The sequence below is a fragment of the Oryza brachyantha genome, chromosome 1 (assembly GCF_000231095.2).
Source record: "Oryza brachyantha chromosome 1, ObraRS2, whole genome shotgun sequence".
Taxonomy (NCBI): Eukaryota; Viridiplantae; Streptophyta; class Magnoliopsida; order Poales; family Poaceae; genus Oryza; species Oryza brachyantha.
Window position 1 is genome coordinate 16,448,769 of NC_023163.2, and position 19,874 is coordinate 16,468,642.

At 41.6% G+C, this 19,874-nt stretch overlaps 2 protein-coding genes across 2 annotated transcripts; one reads left to right on the forward strand and one right to left on the reverse strand.

Moving 5' to 3' along the window:
* Positions 1-1,919: 1,919 nt before the first annotated feature.
* LOC102708673 (calumenin-like) lies at positions 1,920-7,506 on the reverse strand. The gene is made up of 7 exons (XM_006645957.3): positions 6,774-7,506; positions 6,556-6,655; positions 6,390-6,455; positions 4,367-4,531; positions 4,166-4,262; positions 2,378-2,508; positions 1,920-2,297 (listed from the first exon to the last, which is right to left on the reverse strand). The coding sequence occupies exons 1-6, from the start codon at positions 7,408-7,410 to the stop codon at positions 2,389-2,391; spliced, it is 1,185 nt and encodes a 394-aa protein (XP_006646020.1). The 5' UTR covers positions 7,411-7,506; the 3' UTR covers positions 1,920-2,297; positions 2,378-2,388.
* Positions 7,507-11,750: 4,244 nt separating this feature from the next.
* Positions 11,751-12,437, forward strand: LOC121054684 (LOB domain-containing protein 3-like). The gene has a single exon (XM_040524931.1). It carries the CDS (start codon positions 11,751-11,753, stop codon positions 12,435-12,437), a length of 687 nt encoding a protein of 228 aa, XP_040380865.1.
* Positions 12,438-19,874: the final 7,437 nt, after the last annotated feature.

Below are 19,874 nucleotides of genomic sequence, written 5' to 3' on the forward strand. Positions count from 1 at the left end.
GGGTGAAAACTCAAGAACATATATAAGTATTTTTCTCTAATATTTTGTTGGTCTTTTAAGGTTATTATTCCATAACTTTACTACTATAAAAGCCTCTAGTGGTATCTGTTGCCACCACCACCTATCCTCACTGTAGTTTTATAATTTAGCCCTTAAATTTCTTGACATTAAAAACCAGCTAAATATAAATTGATATCTACATATAAATTTAAATTAATGTGACTATTTCATATAAGAAAATTTGATAACAGATTATAAAATCTGTAGCAAAGCATGTGTATTTAACTAGTAAACTAAATTTCACAATCGAAGAGGGAGAGAGAGGAGATATTAATTATGTCAAAAAGAGAGAGAAGAGGGATTGTTTTTTTTTTTTTGCAAATAGAGAAGAGGGATATTAATTAGGTGAGCCTGTTGCAGACACTATACATGAACAATATATAGTATCAGGTGACCAAAAAGCTGGATACTAGCACACTAAAAAATGCCTTCAGAAATGCACTAAAATACGTACGGCCATGTCAGCGTTTGGCAGCACTGCTGCACACGGCCGGGACGGGGCGTACTTGACCCTGTTTGTTCGATAGAGGGAGGGAGCAGGCTGCAGGCACACAGCAAGCAGCTGGGTCTGGGCGAGCATCACATGTGAGCATGCGTGTATGCTCCGGTCTCGCACGTACGCCTCCCCCTCCATGTGCACGCAGCGTCGCCGTCGCCGGAACCGGTCGTGTCCCTACGAACGTTGGAGCTCTCCAAACAGAGTCACCCTCGATCTCTTCCGCCGTTCGTCCGTCTGTCCGTCCGGCCCTAAATATTCGATGTTTTAGATAAGATTGAGCGTTAGAATTAAAACTTTAACATTTGGATGTTGGAAACATAAGAGCGGCGGGTGTCGAGTTGTTTTCGAAAATTTTAATAATCCATTAAACATGTTAGATTTTATCAGTTTTACTCTCATTTAAAATCATGGTCAAAATTGCATATAGAAGAACATGCAAAACGTCAAGTGATATTTTCTTTTACTGGAGTAATTTGTTTATGTAACACAAGAATATCATAGCAAATTAATAAGTTCCCTAAAGTTGCTTTTTTTCCCCAAGTATATGGAAGGTACACATGTACGTACAGACAATCTAATGGTGATAATAACACAACTACAATGGCTGTTTTAGTTTCATGTCTCCAGATAGAGTGCTCTAATTTGAATTTTATACTACTAAAGAAACCAGCTAGGGCCCGTTCGGCAGTTGCTTGATTAACAAGCGTAAGCGTAGAAAACACAATAATAAATTAGTATATGATTAATTAATTATTAACTATAAAACAGAAAAATAGATTAGTTTACATTTTTAAAGCAACTTTCATATATAATTTTTTTGAAAAATATAATGTTTAATAGTTTAGAAATCGTACACAGAGGATATAGGTTAGCAACATGAGGCCCATCGTTTCACAGTTGCAACTGCTTATAACCCAATATTTAAATTTTAGAACTTAATTTTGTGGTTTTTTCATTATGGTTTGTTTTACCCATTTTGCTTTTAAGTCGCTATGGACACGTATATAAAAGTTTTACCTACATATTATTTTTCGTTTGTAAAAACATGTTTTCACTTATTTCTCTAAAAAGCTATAAAGCGAAACGATAGAAGCCATGGACTGAAACCCAAGTCGTCAGATGCCATCAGGATTCAGGACCGACATGGCACGATTACACGACATGACACAACACGTTGGGTACACACTGGAATAATATGCATGCATGTGATCGACGTTGCAGCAATAATTCCATCATCTCCACGTCCACGACGCACTCATGCGCCGAGGAGAATTCTGTCGGCTCCACCGCTCGAGCCATCAGCGATCCCAGCATGTTTCAACACTAAAAGGCGCATAATTATATAGGAGTAGCTAAACAATTAGGAAAAGAAGATAGGAATGGAATTAGCTCACTGGTCATTGGTCATGTCCATTCTACTATCATTGCTCTATTAGACTCCACATTGCATTTTACAGAACTGATGAGGAGAGATGGTACAAACATATGTCAGGTCAGGTTAGCAGCTCACCCTAAATAAAGGCAGGCAAGTTGGCATGTAACCTAAGGTTGCTAACAATAGACAGCTTGTCGTTCCACCTGACAGAAAGAACATTGGGTACCAACCAGCTGGAATTCCCCTTGTGTGGCTAGCAGCTCCAAGATTATCCAGTCTGACGGTGGAAGCGGTTCGCTAACTCAGCAAGACATCTTGGATCGATGCGAGCACCATGGGATGTGCTCTTGCAACACCAACAATCTGTGAGCAGAATAATTGAGTAAATACTAGCTAGTACAAAACAATGTTCAGTATAGTAAAATCAGATGCATGCATGTCACCTGCAGATGTGTCAGCGGAATTCATCATGGAAATCGTCTTCGTCGTCACTAAGGAAGACACTCCCATAAAATGCATACGGGTTCTCAATCATCTCTTCCAAGGTTAGCCTTCCATCATGATCTTTGTCAGCCTGCAGTTTTTGGACAAGACAATTAAATATATGACATCCTCAGGGAACAGGAGGAATAAAAGGAAGATGTGCCAGAAATACTATTGCCCTTTTGCTTGATCACGTATTAATTGCAATAAAAAATATCAAATAACTGATATTACTAGCTGATGAGGATTATGGTCACATTGTAAAGCTTGTCATGAGCACAAATAGGAGAGAAGAAGCAGATTCTTCACCATATACTTCTTCCAATCCAAAATAAGTTGTAGTAGCAACACTTTGTAATTTGTAACAAACACAAACAATGAAGAAGAGAGAGAGAGAAGTGACTTGAAGTTCTAGGATAACACAAATTTAAAAAAGAACAAGATGTTAAAAAGACGAATGTCATGGAAAAAGGATGGTATGGCTGTTTATACGGCCACTAATATGCATACGGTGAGCACTCCATCACATATTGCTGATACGGCCTACATTAGTCGTTCACGAACGCACAAGTTCCATTACTATCGATTAATTGGCCATTTTCCATATAATTGGCCCTGCCCACAACATTACCAGCCCATTAGTTTTGCTCTCTAGTATTTGATGCATAACTATGACTACTGAGACATGTCCTTTAATATATGTTGACTAATGTTGTTTTTTCTATTTAAAAATAGTAGGAATACATTCAATATATGTAGCTGTATGCATTTACCTCTCCAAAAAAGACAAACTATGATCAAATATGTGTATTTGTACAAACGTCAAATTATGATTAATCATCTATATTCTGATTAATTGTTTGGATGTACCCTCTCCGCTGGACATCTGCATTCCATCGTCGACACCACTTTGAAGGACTAGTAATATTTTTGGATCAGAGGGGTATTACATTAGCCCTTTTGACTTTTTTTTTCAAAACTATCATGTCTCCTGTGCATGTAACTACAATGAATCCACGGATTTGAGGTTTTTCAAATGCAAAATTTGGGCCAACTTGTGCAAACAGGAACGACAGATTATCAACTTTCTCCAACCTTTCAATATAATTTTTTAAATGAAGTCTACTAAAACATATTTAGTTATTTACATATCTAAAGCTTTGGCTTATCCATTCTCATTAGTATGGCAGGGCAATGCTGACTTATGGGTTTAAAACCATGTTTTGTCAAGGATTTGGCTGTGCCACCCATGGTGATGTTGAAAATCACAGTTGATATGGCATGAAAAGAGTAGATACAGTACTTTATATACCTCCACAATCATGGAATAGCAACAATTGCACCCATGTTGCTGAAAGGTTTATTTTTCAAAACATGCTATTTTTGAAAATTTAAATAAAAAGGTTCTAAAATAATAAAATCTCAGCTATCTGTGAACTTTTCGAATGCAAGAAAATCTAGAATTATTGAATTCTAGATAAAAGTATAAAATAAAAAAACATGATTTGCAATGGATGGGTAATCTATACAACTATTTAATAAGGTCTTCTCGTGCCCCACTGTACTGAGATTAAATAGTTATATATTAGGTTTTGGCAAGATAAACCTTGGAGGCTTGGACTAATAAATAGTAAATCAAAATTTTACACGCGTGCATGCCAAAGGGAGAATACTCAGAATAGATTCCAAAATCTTAAAGACCGGTAGAAAAGGACACAGAAATTACAGGGGAATAAGGAGAATCAAACCTCTGAAATAGCATGGATGGCTTGTTGTCTAGCATAATAACGTTCTGAAAGATGGAGCTTATCAAGAACAGGTTCTAGTTCATGATCTGAAACAAACCTACATAAGCAGAGAGTTTATCTTTTAAGAAAGAAGATAAATAAATATATTCAGAAGGTATATTAATTCAGAGGAAGCCATTAATTAAAGCTCCACTTCCATACCCATCGTTGTCTTTGTCAAGTTTGGCAAACCGCTCCTTAGCTACTGTTGTGTTCCCAATGAGGGAAATATATGCGTTCTCGTCATCATAACCATGTATATGGTCATGTAGCCCATGAAAATATTCTTCAAAGTTTAGCTTTCCATCACCATCCTTGTCTCTCTGCCTGGGTATGGCACAATATGTTGTTATGTCAAGAACTTAAAATGTCAGCTCAAGGAACTGCAGTACCATCCCACAATCCACAAAACTAAGGAAATAATAATAGGAATCTATGCCTTCCAAGAATCATATAATGGTATAATATTGCCAACTTTACAGAAAAAGCAAAATATATTTATATGCATTTGGAAGTCCATAGAACATGCTTTTCCCAGGACTCTTACTTGGAGTACTCCTGTCTTGAAGAGAATAGATTCTCTAATAGTTACTAGAGCCTGCCATGTTCAATGCAATGGATTTAAGATGGTGAATATATGGTTAACGTGCCACGACTGTTTTTTATATAAATGAGGTACGAAGGAGGAAGCAGATTTTGAAGCTACAGTTGTTAAAAGGGGAAAGTAAATTTATTTGCTAAAAGAGGCCAAGAATAATATGTGGCAATAGTGAACATGGTTGCTTAACAAAAAAAATATGATATTACAGAAGTAATATAAGATCAACTGCTTCTAGTCAGGGGCCGAGCTGTGTTAGGCGAGGGGGGTTCCCAGAAACCCGGTTCAAAAGATCTTTTTTTAGCTAGAAGTCATCTATTTTCACCATATATACACCCCTCTCAATCCAGCACCCGCAGCAGCCTAAACTCGGTTCAAAGCACCAAAAAAACAAGTGAGTAGCACCCCTAGTATTTCATTCTAGCTCCGCCCGTGTTTCTAGAGAGGGTTAAAATACAAATGTGTATTTAGTACCACTGGGTAACGATCTAGAGATAAACCTTTAATCATACAGTCAGGCCAGAACCAAAGCAAGTCCAATCTGAACCAACTTAAATATGTTCTAGGCACAACTTTAAGTGCAGTCCTGAGCTCCAGGCCCAACTTAATCCTTTCATAGGCCCGTCCTAGCACTAATTTTACCTGTTTTGTTCACTTATTAATCAGAGGGCTATTGTATTATTATGATGTGGAGCAAGAGATGAGCATCCTTTCAGAGCAGCTTATTTTGTTACTAACAATTGATTCATTTAAAAACTGACTATATGGGGCAACTGAAGAACAGAATAAACACCATAAGGATTTACAAGAGCCCCGACCAAGGATAGAGTGTTTTAAAGAAGGCCTTGAGGCCAGCATTCACATGTTCAACAAACAACACTAACCACTTCATTTTGAAGTGTTATATGATCTACAAAAACATGATCATATTAAAATTTTAGTTTCCTTAATTTGTGTGATGTTCAGGGGCGTAGCTATGCTCCAACTACATGCTGTACAGGGCACAGGTCCAATTTTCAAAATATATGTCAGTGACATGTATATGGGACACCTGACACCTGATAATTCTTGTTCTAGATTCGCCACTGATTATGTTAGGTACCATCTATCAGGAGTTCAGGATTACTAGCAAGTGGCAAATTCTAACTTGTATCTAGTGGCTGTCGTATGCGTAATCTGGACCATTAAACTATAGTAGCAGCTTAGTTTGGCTGACATCTAACCTCTTATTTGAATACCTTATTTAGCAACCTGGAGGGATATGATTTAATCTGATTAAGAATATCTAACTTTGATTGTTAATTTGTTAAGACGAGCTCTACACAAACAGACCTTTCTTATGCAAGCAAAGATGGAATAAATCTAAGTCCAAATCCTCTATTTCTATTCCAGTCCACAGATTTGGGACTGTTCCTAAATCCTAATATGTGGTAACCAGAACCGACTTAAAAAGCAATTACTGAGAACTCAAATGAAAAAAAAAATTGCTTCAAATTGAGGTTATGTACGTTACTGGAATGTCATGAAAGCAAACAGTACAAACAGTAGTACGAAAGAGAATGGTCATTCGGTTGAAGAAGTATGCACCTTATTTCTTGTTTGCAGAGCAAGCTGATAATTTTGGGGTTCTCTGAATCGCTGGGATTAAGGAAGCTGAAGTGGGAGCAAAATAATTCAAACATTAACATCAATTGAACAATAAATTATCAGAATTAAAACACGATCTTTAAATAGAATTCAAATGAAGGCATACTCATTAAATTCAGCTTTATTTAGCAAACCATCGCCGTCTGCATCCGAAGCATTGAAATGCTCCTCTTTCCACCATGGGAACCCCAGCGAATTAACCTCCCCTGCAAATCATTAATTATTTAAAATGCTTACTCCAAATTGTCTTGCGGATTCGTTTCCAGTTTTCTTGAGCTCCTGTGCAGATTCTTAAAAAAAACAAATTTCTCGTTGCCACATTACCATGGGATTCATCGTGCTGAGCCCGGAAGTCCCCGTAGGAGACCATCCCGTCACCATTCTTGTTGTAGAGCTCCATCTCCCTAGCGGAGCGGTGGAGCTGGTCGGCCCTGGACTGCTCGAGGTTCCACCTGGCGAGCTCGTCGAGGGAGACGAACCCGTCCTGCGGGGCGAGGTCGATCTTGGGGAAGAGCGCGCGGATGCGGTCGGCGAGGTTGAAGCGGTCGTCGTCGTTGATGAAGTCATCGTCCTCCCTGAGGAACTCCTCCCACTCCTTCATGTGCTCGTCCGCCCCTCCCCCGCCCTCGCCGTGCAGGATGCGGTAGTGCTCCCGCTCCCACTCCTTGTCCTCCAGCCGCCGCTCCAGCTCCGCGATCTCCGGGTCGAACGACGCCGCGTGGTGCTGCTGGTTCTGCTGGTTCTGCTGCCTCTGATCCCCGCTGCCTCCGGGGGAGGGGTTCCTGGGGTGGAGCTTGAGGCGGCGGTGGAGGCTGCGGCCGCCGCCGCGGGGCTGGGAGCGTGGGGAGTAGGAGGTGAGGAGGAGCAGGATGAAGAGCGCGAACGCGACGTAGATGAGGAGGACGGGGAATGGGGACCTCCGCCCCGCCGTGGCGGCCGTCGGCGAGGGCGGCGGCGGCATCGCCGGCGAGATCGGAGGTGGGGTTGCGGCGAGGGTTGCGGTGGTTTTTGGGTTGGCGAGGGGAAGGGCGGTGACGTGGAAGCTGCTGAGTCGGCCAATGGCTGCTCTACACGTCACCAAACCGCCGCGAGTTGCCAAGCAGCGAAACCATCGGAGAGAACGAGACAATGGCTCGGTTGACTCTCCTTTCAACTCTTACGTACTACTGTTTTATGTTTGTTCATTTGACATTGCTATTCAAAACCAAAACTATATTCTGATCCTATTTCATTAAGAGAAATATATTATTTCGTAATGTAAGATGTTTGACTCTTTTGATTACAATGTTTGACCATTTATCTTATTTAAAAAATTATGAAAATATCATTTATTTTCCTTGTGACTTACTTTAGAACTTTAAGCACAACTTTTTATTTTTATATTTGTACTAAATTTTTGAATAAGACGAATGGTCAAACGTTACAACCAAAAATTTCAAACATCTTACCTTATGAATCTTACCTTATGAAATGAAGATAGTATAAACTATATACGTAGAAAGTCTAAACATATAAGTTTTTAAGTAGAAAGTTTCCATATATATAACATTTATGTGTATAAAGTTTGTGTGTAAAGTTTATGAATAAAAATTTATAGTGTGTATATTTGGTGATAGTACAGCCCACTCAAATAAGTACGGCTAGAGACCTGTAAGTGCAATAGGAACAAAAGACTCAAATACACTAAACAGTACAAGTAAATATGTTTGTAACATATTTACTGTTTGATGCATTCACATATGCACCGACCAAGCGAACCGTTGTGTATAGTCTCATCCGCGAACCATACCCTGCAGACCTCTAGAGTCTAGAATACTCCCAAATAATATGAAAATTTTGATAATCTATGATAAAAATAGGTACTTCCAAGTTTAATAACTGAATTAGGAACAAAATTAGCATTTGTTTTCCGTTTTCCATGAATATACGCTAAGGGAAAAAAATTCTAAAAATATACGTGTGTCACGGCGTGTGATGCGACATCGCCTCAGTCTCACGTGGTGCCTCGCGGTGGGTCTGCAGCACCAATGCAATGCTGCCTGGTGAGTCCACCATACCGTCGTGGACCAACATGCGTTATGTGTGCATGGTAGCCGATATCATCGGTCCTTACCACATCCTCACGCGTGGTACACTTCCCCACCACGCGCCACCGTCTCAGTGCCGCGTCCTCATATTGCAGCCCACGTATATTTTTGTAATTCTCTTCTCACGTATATGTTCGTATAAAATGAAAGAAAATATATGTATTCCTTTTCAGAAAATATTGTTCTTTGCCCCTCATTCGAGGCGACTCTCTGTCACGCCTTGCTCTATCCACAACCTTTCTCTAATTTCTGAAAATCGAGTCATAATTTTTCGCATACCTATTTAGGACGGCTTACGTGAAGCATGAGTGTATTTCATCTCCAACATATGTTTGAAGAGCCTACACATGTTAATAATTCCAAAACATATACATGTGTCCTCGATGACAAGATCTCTACACTAACGAAGATCCACACATCAGTACCAGGCTATCTATGATGGGTCCAAGTGCGTTAAAGATGAAAACATATGTAACGGGTGATATTCATGGCCTTCGGAGATAGCTAAAGACATCTTGAGCTACTAGGGATAAGCTATCATCTCTAACGGCTTTCACTAGAAGCGGTTACAATCTTACATATGATAGCCGCCTCATCTATAAAGGCTCTCAATTTAAGAGCCATTAGATAACCCCTCTCAGCCAAAAAAAAAAATTTTTAAGTCTCGTTCACTACTCTTATATAAGCCTATTCAAACACATCACCGACCCTAAAAAATCCTACCAAAAAACTCAAACCTAAGCAGCCGAGCTTGACAATTTAAAAAACAAAGGCCATGCATGGCCCAACCCTTAGGCTTTTCGAGTCGGGTTGGACTTTTTTGGGTTTTTTCAAGCTTTCCACAAATTTCGACCTTTTGTAGGCTTTTCAGCTTCAATATGTTGGCCAAGGCTCGGCCAAGTGCATGGTCGGCCGGTCGGCCTAGGGCAGGTTTGATTTAAATAGGCTTACTCTTGTCCACTCATATCATCTAATTGTTCACCGCATATCCATATACACTCCATGTCTCTCTCGTTGCCCCATCGTCCCCTCTGCGCCTTAAATCCTTAGTTCTCTCTCCCGTCTCCCCACCTGAGCCCGGCCAACGAGTAGCGGCTGTCCACCTCTCCCTAGCACGCTGCTGTCACTAGCTCGACGATGGCTACTTGTCACTCTCCCTTGCGTGGCAGTTGCCCGCATATTCCTCTCCCCAATCCCCAGCACAGCGGCCACATTGAACCATTAGCTCATAGCCTCTGCCATACCCCTTCCTCCACCCTACCACTATCGATGACTCGACCTCCACAACGATAGAGTGCAGCGGATCTAGACACAGTGATGACGCCATCCTCCTCCTCCTCCTTCTTTAGAAATACAGCCTTGATGACATTGGCCTACCGCTACCACCACCACCACCGCTAGTGACGACGCGACCTTCGTAACGACATATGGTGGATCAAGACTCCAACATGATGAGGGCTTGATAGTTGGTAGATGGTGGTGGTGCTACTCAGGGAGGATAACAGCCATGGGGTGGGGATAAATTTTGCTCTTCTTTTTCACAGAAATCAATGACTACTATTAACTTTAACAACTGGCGAGTTGTGATAGATATCCTACCACATATGCGATCATTGTATAGTTTCGGTTGAATTAGCCTATACATATGACTGTTTTCAGCCGTCACCAATAACTTTTGTGTAAGCTAGTGGTAACGATGTATCTCGATGCATACACGCGTATAAGTGCAGGAAGTAATTAGCTCATACTATGGAGGGCATGTACATCCCTCATCCACGTAAGCAATTTTATAAGGGCATCCTCAATGTATATTACCTAAGTAGGTAGTAAGGGCAGGGCCCATAGTACCAAATAGTAGTTGTTTTGTTTTTCACAATGTGTAGGTATTAAGATGGACCCCATATAGGCCACTGAAGAAGAGAGAGTAGATGAGAAATGATGAACTTTTAATATTTCTTTAGTGCTGGTTACCAGGTAGTAGTACTACTATGGAATCATCTTACTAACTCCTCTATTATCTCCCTCCATAATGTTAAAGTGGTTAATAAGACCCCTTGCTACCTACCTTTTGTCTACGTTGTGGATGCCCTAAGTGTATGTACAAAGACAGAGTGTTTCTTTATTAATACAATAAAATATTTTTTGTTACTCTTCGTCCTTTTTATCTGCTCATGCAATAAATATTCTTTAAGTAGATGCTAAAAGTCGACGTCTTGCCGTTGCTATGCATAACAATTATTTTTATGTCTACTCTATGCTAACACACTTACTCACATGCCAAAGAAGATAGTTAGCTAATAATAATCTTTGTTAGGGTTAGCAACAGGGTGGGTCGGGGCTGGGTTGGGCGAGAATGGCCCCGAAAGCTAACACAGGGTGAAACCCTCCCCCGGCCCCAGCCTCAATGGATCCCCGAACCCGAACGACCCCCGGTGCCCCCGACACAGTCCACAGAGAAGGTGAGGGGGTCACCACCGCCGGAGAGAGGATGAAGACGCTGACCGCCGCTAGGCAACCGCCTCGCCATGCCGCAGACATGTCGCCGCCGCGCTAATCTGCCTCCCCGCCGTCGGGATCCGTCATGCCGATCCGCCACCGGGACACTATCCCGCTGCCGTGCAGATCTGTCGCCCCGGTGCACAGACCCACCGCCTCACCGTCGAGCAGTCGTGTCGGCCTTTTGCGTTGACCCCTTCCTGCGCACAAAATCGTCACCCCGACACGCAGACCCGCTACCTCACCGCCAAGAAGCCGTGCCGATCTTGCGCGCCGACCCCTCGCCGCGCAGATCCGCCGCCCCGTCGTCGGGCCGCCACCAGAGTCTAAGAGAGAGAGAGGACAGCCAGGAGATCGAGGGAGAGAGTGAGGGTCTGACAGAGAGAGAGGTAGGGTTTTACGGGAGCTTTTTAGTTTTATGGGCCTTCCATTTGTATTTTAAAGTCTATGACATCTCCTCTCGGGTCCCTATGGGTTTTCGCGGGTATAAAGTCTCCTCCGCCCCTGCCCTAGTCTTTGTACGTGACCCGATAGAAAATTAAACTACCGCATGCGACCGCGGACGAGTATCTCATTCGTGTCGTTACGTTAACTGAAAACGTACCATGGGCCCGCGAAAATCGGGTTTTCCGGGTAACCAACCAAATCCACGCCTCCGCAGCCGTGTCCGTTTAGGCATCCACGTGGTGCGACACGCGAGGCGATTGATTTAATTGGCATGGGCGATGAGACAGACGGGGGCACGCCGCCTCCGCCTCCGCCGCCGCCGCCGCCGGCGTGCGCCGCGTGCAAGCACCAGCGGCGGAGGTGCACGCCAGGCTGCAAGCTGGCGCCCTACTTCCCGGCCCACCAGCCCGACCGGTTCAAGAACGCGCACCGCGTCTTCGGCATCAAGAACATCCTCCGCCTCATGGAGACCGCCGGGGAGGAGAGGCGCAACGACGCCATCAAGTCCGTCGTCTACGAGTCCGACGCGTGGGCCGTCGACGGCGTGCGCGGCGCCGCGGGCATCGTCGCGAACCTCTTCCGGGAGCTCCGCGGCCTGGAGGCCGAGCTCGCCGAGCTCAACAGGCAGCTGGAGCTCCGCCGCGGTCCGAAGCCGCCGCCGGCGCCCGCCGGCGCCGTCGTCCCTGGTGGCCAGGACTTCCACAGGCGGTTGCCGCAGGCGCAGTCTTCGACGGCGACACTACCGCCGAACTGTCACCACGACATCTACATGGCACCGTCGTACCATGTACGGAGAGACGATGAAGATTATCTAGTTGAGCCATCCTCCCGCCCAGCGGATGATGCGGTGGCGATGTCGACGGCAGAGCGCCATGGGGATGGACGTGGGTTAGCTCCTCCTCGTGACAACGCAAAGGGAGAAGACGACCCTACCTCATCGATGAGGTTCCTCCGATAGATAGCAACAGTAATGACATGTCCTTGTGTTTTCGCATCTGCTTATGTTTATAAGCCAAAATTTAAATTTTTAACCTTAGGTTAGAGTTGACTTAGGGTTTTTCATCCAAGTTTATTTGTATCCTTAACTTTTAGAAATTTTATTTAGAAATTATTTTTTATTTGTAAATATGTCGCTTGGCTTCCTTCGAAAAAAAAAAGCTAAACAATCACCGCATGTCTCTCTTGCACATTGTTGTGTATATAGCTAACATTTTATTTTTTACAATGGCTGTACTCTTTGAGCCACATTAGTTCTTGATTTTGTGCGCAGATTTTGCAAACCGTTAAACTTGTATATAAAAAAAGGTTTCTATATGAAATAAACATAAGGACTTATACATGTTTGGGTCACACGATCACTTAATACCCTAGTGCTGTGTTTTTATGATTAGACGGAGGTGAGGTGTATGGCTTATAATTTTTCTAACTTGTCCTTTATCTATAGTTTGACACCTCTTTTTATAATTTAAAAGGGTCTTTCCAAGTCATCTTCATCATCTAGGGAGAAGCAATATAGAGTCTTGTCACTACTAAACTAGTGCAACTGTGCCATTACATGGTTCACCAACCCTTTTCGTCTTGCCACTATTGGGAGACCCGGCCCGAGGCCCTGTGGTCGATCGGTTCTTCTGTCCATGACACTTGCTCTAGTATATCCCAGGTGCCGTTGACATGTCTACGGTACAAGGATTCTTATTGTCCTAGTTGCCCTTCTCCATGCCACGAAACATTGCCAAGCTACTAACCTCCCAATTGAGACGGTGTCCCGGCAGCTCCAAGCTTCGCCACCTCCTAGCTGCATGCAGTTATCAAATCATCTTAAGCCATAACCTCCCCTTGGATGCCCCGAGTGGTTGATGGGACAGCCTTTCTAATTCCCCATGGTTCAAATAGGTATTTTGTCGGTAATACTTAATAGGAGGTATGAAAATTCAACTTTTAAACCATTCCTCAAAAGACGAGGAGAGACCATGTACGCGCAGGGTTCCTCAAGCAGTGCGAAACAGGGGTATAAGTTTGTGATAATCGGAGTCCACATAATTTCATGGTCGTCGAATTAATTTGGACTGTCATTGATGTCCTCTATTTGATCAACAAGAAAAAAATAGAAATATATAATAAACATATCTATCCAATAGATCGATCCAGCCCTTCGTGCCATAATGCCTAGCCCTAGGTGTTGTCTTGTGCTGCCTTGCCCGTCGCCCCCGTTGTGCGCCTTGTGGCCGCCGCGGTCGCCGCTCCTGCCGCTGTGAGAGAGGGAGTAGCAAGCGAAGAAGGAAAAGAGAGAATAGAAGGAATTGGGGATTTTTTTAATGAATTTCTCAAATGATTGTAACTTTTGAGTGTCGACTTCATAAGTGTAAATTTCTTTTAGTTCATATAAGTTTAATTTTTCAACTAAAAACCAATTAGTTCATCGGTTGTGCGAGTTTAAAAGTTTGATGGTGCGTTGAACCAGTTTTTTCCAGTTGCTCGAGTTTAAAAGTTCGATTGTGGGCCGAACTAATTTTTTTTTAAAAAAAAATCTGAGACTCGTTGATCGATATTCGAGTTAGGTGACCTACACAAAGTTTGTATCAACCATTATTATCTTTCTAACACCACTGGTTTCATTTGTTCCCATATATGGTTTAGGGGAAGCGCTAAAAACAATGTTGCTGCTTGGGTTAGAAACTGTCACGCCCCGACCCTAGGAGCCCCCTTGGGTCTGTCCCGTGCTCTAGGAGATCAAAACTTCTCTCACGTAACCAATACACGTCTTTTCTGCGCACTTTGTTCTTACTCATGTGCACACTTGAAATAAGCTTTCGGAAAAGAAGTTGTAATTTGTTGGTATACGTATTCTATCAAATACTATTAAGCCTTGGGCTGGGATGTTATAAAAACCGTGCAGCATTTTGTTTCTTTTACATCGAGAGTTTGAGACTGATAGAAGCCTCATATGGTTTTCTTCCTAAAATAAAAGTTGTAGAAAATTTTCTTTAGATATCCAAAATGCTCTCGTTTGCCTTCTTTAATTACACGGTATGTCATATATAAAACAATGAAGCTATCACTATGTGTAATTAAATACAGGTTGATGGAATAAATAGAACATTTTAGCTTTATCATCATAAATGCATTAAGTACTCTAAGTATTGTTAATTAGTCACGTATAGGGACTTTATGGGATTTTTGCTCCACGGGTGTGGAGAGTTCAAACATGTGAGATGTTAAGCCAAGTTATCACCATAGTTGAGGCAAGTGCATGACAAACTTGTGTGATTAGTATGTGGTGACTCGAATGCTATACTATCATTATTCTCTTATATATATATTTATTTATTTGGTCGTGCACATTACCGAACATGATTTCATATTATTACTTCAATTAAATTATTTATGTTTTGAGTTGACAATTGATTAGTATGTAAAACATCTTATAAATTGGAACAAAGGTAATACAAATACAAAATGGGGATTGTCTAGACCACAATCCACTGACCTTTTTTTTTTCTGTTGCCAGTCGATTTGCTAAACGTCCGACACAGAATTGATAAACATAACATGCGCATCAGAACTGTTGTTGTGCTAACACTTTTAGTCCTCTTTTTTTTGTCTTCTATTCCACTCTATTTTTGAACTGGACTTTTGGAATGAGCTTTGATCTTTAGTTGGAACATCTAGGCAGGGTTTTTTGTTTGGGTTTTTGTTGGGTTGTAGTTTTGGGCTACTAGCCCTATCTTGTTTTGCCTTGCCTTGCATATACCATGGTAATACAAAATTCATAGAATATCTGGTATACCTAAAAGATAACGACCTCTCGCCACACTTTGGTGCATCAAAATCTTAGTTTACTCGTGAAGGACAATTATTAGGTGCTGACATTGAAATCACAAAGATAAATTAGCTTGAAAATAAATTCAAACCATCACACAAAGAACATTTGCAAAATTATTTATTTCTTGGTACAAACATTAGCAATTTGGTGTTGATTCATATATGATGGTACGTACGCAAGAAATCACAACCTAGGAATAAAATTCTGAATACAGGTGTTTCTATTTTCACTCTGAATGATCAACAGACATGTGGCGGTGAATCTTCAGTGAACCCCACAGAAAGCCATCATATATGAATCAATTTAGGTGTGTCCAGTTTCTGTCATAACAAAAGGGACAAAATCAATTGACAGACTAGAAAGTATCATATCATATCATAGGTTAGTTCTGTATCTTCAGTGTAAATCAAGAACTATTGAATCTGTAAGCTTCATCAACGGCCGGGTTCTATATGTTGAAGTAAATTAAGAACAGTTAGTTCTATAAGCTTCATCAGGTAAAAAAAAATAACACAAACTAATAATTTTTGCATGAGTACCTCCTCTGCCAATTAGAACCATAAAGGAGAGCGCCTAATCCTACTGTCTATTTTGCTAAACCTTTACATACAGTAAAAAAAATATGAAAGACAAACCATTAGTTGCACAAAATTATTTACTAAGTTGCAGATATGCAGATAATTAAAATGTTAGCTAAAACCGGTAAGTAACGTGTTGGGTTATTTCATCCAACGTTAATTTCTGATCTTAGCCTGATATTGATCACCTCTGCTAATGCGAAATTAATTTGATCTACTGACTTGATTAAGAAGCCATTGAATTCGAATTTTCCTCCTTGCTATGATCTTTTCTCTCTTCTTCTCTGATCCGGCGACGTGCAGCGACAGCGGCTTGGCAGTAGGCCTTCTTTTCTTGATCTGGGTGTTGACAACCTTCGGGTCCGGCGAGATTAGATCGTCGGTGATTACTTCTAAACCTGCAACCTTCTTTTGAGATCACGTCACGACTCCCTTCCAGTGCCTAATCGATCGGATGATTTGGGTTTTTGGTTTTTAGAACAAAGAACTTGGGCGTCCCCTCCTCCTCTGTCCCTCTATTTATATGGCACTGGTGGGGCTCGGGGTAATCTCGAATTTGATACGGAGTATGATTCTACCGATCACCGAAACAAACTCATAATGTATCTCTTATTTTCTTGTCAGAGTAGGACACGGATTTCTTGTTTGAGTAGGAGTAGGACACGGTAGAAAAATCGGTTATGGTGGATTCCAAATTTCTTAAACCGGTCTCTATCTCTAATTTATTTTATCCAATGTCTAACCGAATAAATCAACCAACATAACGCATAGGGAAAATCACCAAACCAAAACAGACCATGCTTTCTCACAACATGGAGACCTCAAAAGTTCTCTAACTGCAGACCTGAGAACATCAGGATTTTTGTAAGATACGCTTCAATGATTATGAACCATCATTTATTGCTCTGAATCTAAACGATCTGATTTTATGTATTAGAAATTTTATAGGGATAAAATTAGAACTAAAATTTATGTGTCGATGTTTTGTATCAATAATAATATTAGAAATTTTGTAGGGGTAAAATTAGAACATCGTAAATGCTATGATGTCTGAAGTTGGTTATTGTCTGACCAATCTTTTGTGCACTGAGAAGAGCAATACTAAACCACTGTTATGGAGTAGTATCTTACCACCTTCGTTGACTGAGTTCAGATCACATTCAGAACGACAAAATTAGCATGTGTCCCTTGCAATATTGTCAAATTGTACACTAGATTTTCAGATATGAGATATATCTGCTTGCATGAGAGTGGCTGGGACATTCTTCCCATGTTAAGTTCATTTGTGCTAAACAAACACATTGGAGTGCGTATACTTTGTCAATGCTATACTTAACATGCCTAGAGACTTTGTATCGTAACATTTTACCCCATCTGTCCTCCAATAGAAGGGATCTAAATTTTGACTTTTGACCTTCAAATACAGTATCAGAGCAAGTTCAACAGTATAGCCAACTGCTAGCTCTAAATCATCTATAGTCAATCTAATAGTTAATTTATACAATAGTTAGCTACTACACTATTAATACTTGGTCTCATCTGTTATATACACATTGCCTCTGAGAGTCTGTACTACAGCTGGCTATAAATCTGTAGCCTGTTGCTCTCCTCTCTGCTCTCTTATCTTCTTAAAATATGCTTATAGTTGGCTTCTAGTCTGCTATCGTACCTGCTCTCATGTACTACTCACTGTGACATCAATTATTTCCCATTCAAGTTTCTATCAATTTTATCCGCAATCATCCTCTACTATCAATATCACCTAGGGTTATAGCTCTTTTGGTTTATTCTTAATTTCTTCAAAACAAATTAAAATATCTTAAATTAAGGACGGAGGTAGTACCTGGATAGAGCGTTCATAGTTGCATTTACCTTGAAGGACAAATGGACAATTCAGTTCGGTGTAGTAAGAGAAGTGAGTTGACTTCAAGCAGTGTAGTAGGATAATGATCCGTACAAGCTATGACTGCAACAAGCAACGGAAAGAAGGCCAGCAGAGCCGAGCAGTGCAGAGCTACAGACTACAATAATCATTTGAGAATGCATAATGATGCAGATAAGATTATAATACTACCACTCTACAAGAGATCTATTACTATATGACAAACTGACAATTAGGTAAACAAACTTCAGATTTTTCTTTTCAATTTGGCTATGTTCCCAAATTACTGTTTATTGGGTTTGTTTGGTTAACACACTCAATTGGACTGAGTTTACTATAATATTTTAGCTAACTTATCTAAGGTTTAATAACAAAACTAAACGTGAGACAAGTTTGCTACACTTTATTGTATTATTAATGTGTGGGTCCTATAAATCGAAGAGCAATCTTATCGTATGGTTCAAACCAAACATATAGCTAGACCAAACTTTGCTTAACTTTAGTTCTTAAAAGATGGCTTATCTAGTATTTGATCATTCGAATTTTTTTTCATGAAACCTTAGCACGCACCTGTGCCAACACCGTCCGTCCCCTACCTCCTGCCAATTTTAGATGCATGGCAACCACGCGCATCACGCCTGCACAGCAGCCCCTACCCCGGTGTCCAGACCCTCCATCCCATCCCATCTTTGAAAGCCGCCACATCGCTCGGCTACACCCCGAAGCCCCCACCAAGCTCATTAGGGCACCGCCCACACCACACTGGCAGTTAGTTCTTCCTTCCCTGCCACATAGCTGCACACCGCGTCAGTCTCCTCCCCTCATCACGACAACCCGATTGCCTCTATGTCATATACCGACGACTCGCCCAGACTCCATGTTGCCCTGAACCCTATCAGCCTATCAGCCCCTAGGTGCTCCACCGACTGATGCCGCAGTGCCCGCATTTTCTCCCCACCCCTGTGCCAGTACTCCTCCCTTGCATTCACACCGGTGCGGTAGTCAGAACGGCCGGGTCACCATCGTCGAGGCTTCCTTCTCTCCGTCCTTCAGCTTGTGCCACGCAAGCTCAGTTGTCGTCTATAAATCCAGCCAAGCTCCTCTTCTCCCCTACCTTCCTTCTGCCATGCCTTGCCTCCACCTCCACTCCCATCTGCCCTGCCCACCTCCATTCCTGAATCCAACGGCTCTGCCACTCCATCCTGACATCTACTTTCTTGTTCCCTCCCGTCATCGTAGTCTAGCCGCCAAATGCCCCCTCCCCCCACACTAGTTTTCCTAGAAGGAGACGGGATAAGGAGGTGAGGAGACAGGTAAGAGGAAGAGGACAAAGAAAGAAGAAGGAGAGAATGTAAGAAAAGAGAAAATAAAGAAAAGTGAGAGGAGAAAAAAAGAAAAAGAAAAGAGGGAGAAAAAAATGAGAAAAAAAGGGAAAATCAGAAAACGATATGTTGGGCCTGCTCCATTATTTTAATTCCCACTCATTTTCCTAAATTCATAAGAACTTCTTATATTCTTTCTATTCAACAAGTCTTTGACGAGAAATTTTCCCTTGATGTTATATCATTCCAAAGAAGTATTTCTCTCCTTCAAAGCAATTTCCGAAGCTCCACCCTATTTCCAATCCGCCCTTTTTGATCTTTAAAAATCTCTGAAAAAGTAATCCACCCCTCGGAACATCCCTTTTCCATTTAGGTCCCTCCTACTTTTCCGCTATATCTCTTATTAGTCTCATTTTGGTTTTTAGGTAGCGAATATCCCGAGCACCCGATGTGTGTCCGTGAGGACGAAGGCAGTACGTACACTTAACCAGCTAAGCCTCCTTGACCATTGCTTGCACATATATTTTTCTGTAATTATTTTGGTTGCATCCTTGTATGGGTAGCTTACACATTACTTACTGCTCGGTGACGATTTGCGCTCGATTTGCACATATATAAAAATTGTTTGTGCTATAGAATTCTGCATCTTTTCTTCTTGTCTTAACGAGTAAAACACTATTGTATTGCAGTGGTGACGAAGAGAGAAGCAAACATATATATACATATATTACATCGAGATACCGGTACCTCACAGTATTAAATTATTTCTTATCATTGGATCTAGCTGAGT

Excerpts from the sequence above, each read along its gene's own strand:
- LOC102708673 (XM_006645957.3), bottom strand. The coding sequence starts at position 7,410 with ATGCCGCCGCCGCCCTCGCCGACGGCCGCCACGGCGGGGCGGAGGTCC. Across the intron at positions 4,532-6,389 it reads CTCTGCAAACAAGAAATAAG|GCAGAGAGACAAGGATGGTG; the intron begins GTGCATACTTCT and ends TGCCATACCCAG. Across the intron at positions 2,509-4,165 it reads CCATCCATGCTATTTCAGAG|GCTGACAAAGATCATGATGG; the intron begins GTTTGATTCTCC and ends CAAAAACTGCAG.
- LOC121054684 (XM_040524931.1), top strand. The coding sequence starts at position 11,751 with ATGGGCGATGAGACAGACGGGGGCACGCCGCCTCCGCCTCCGCCGCCG.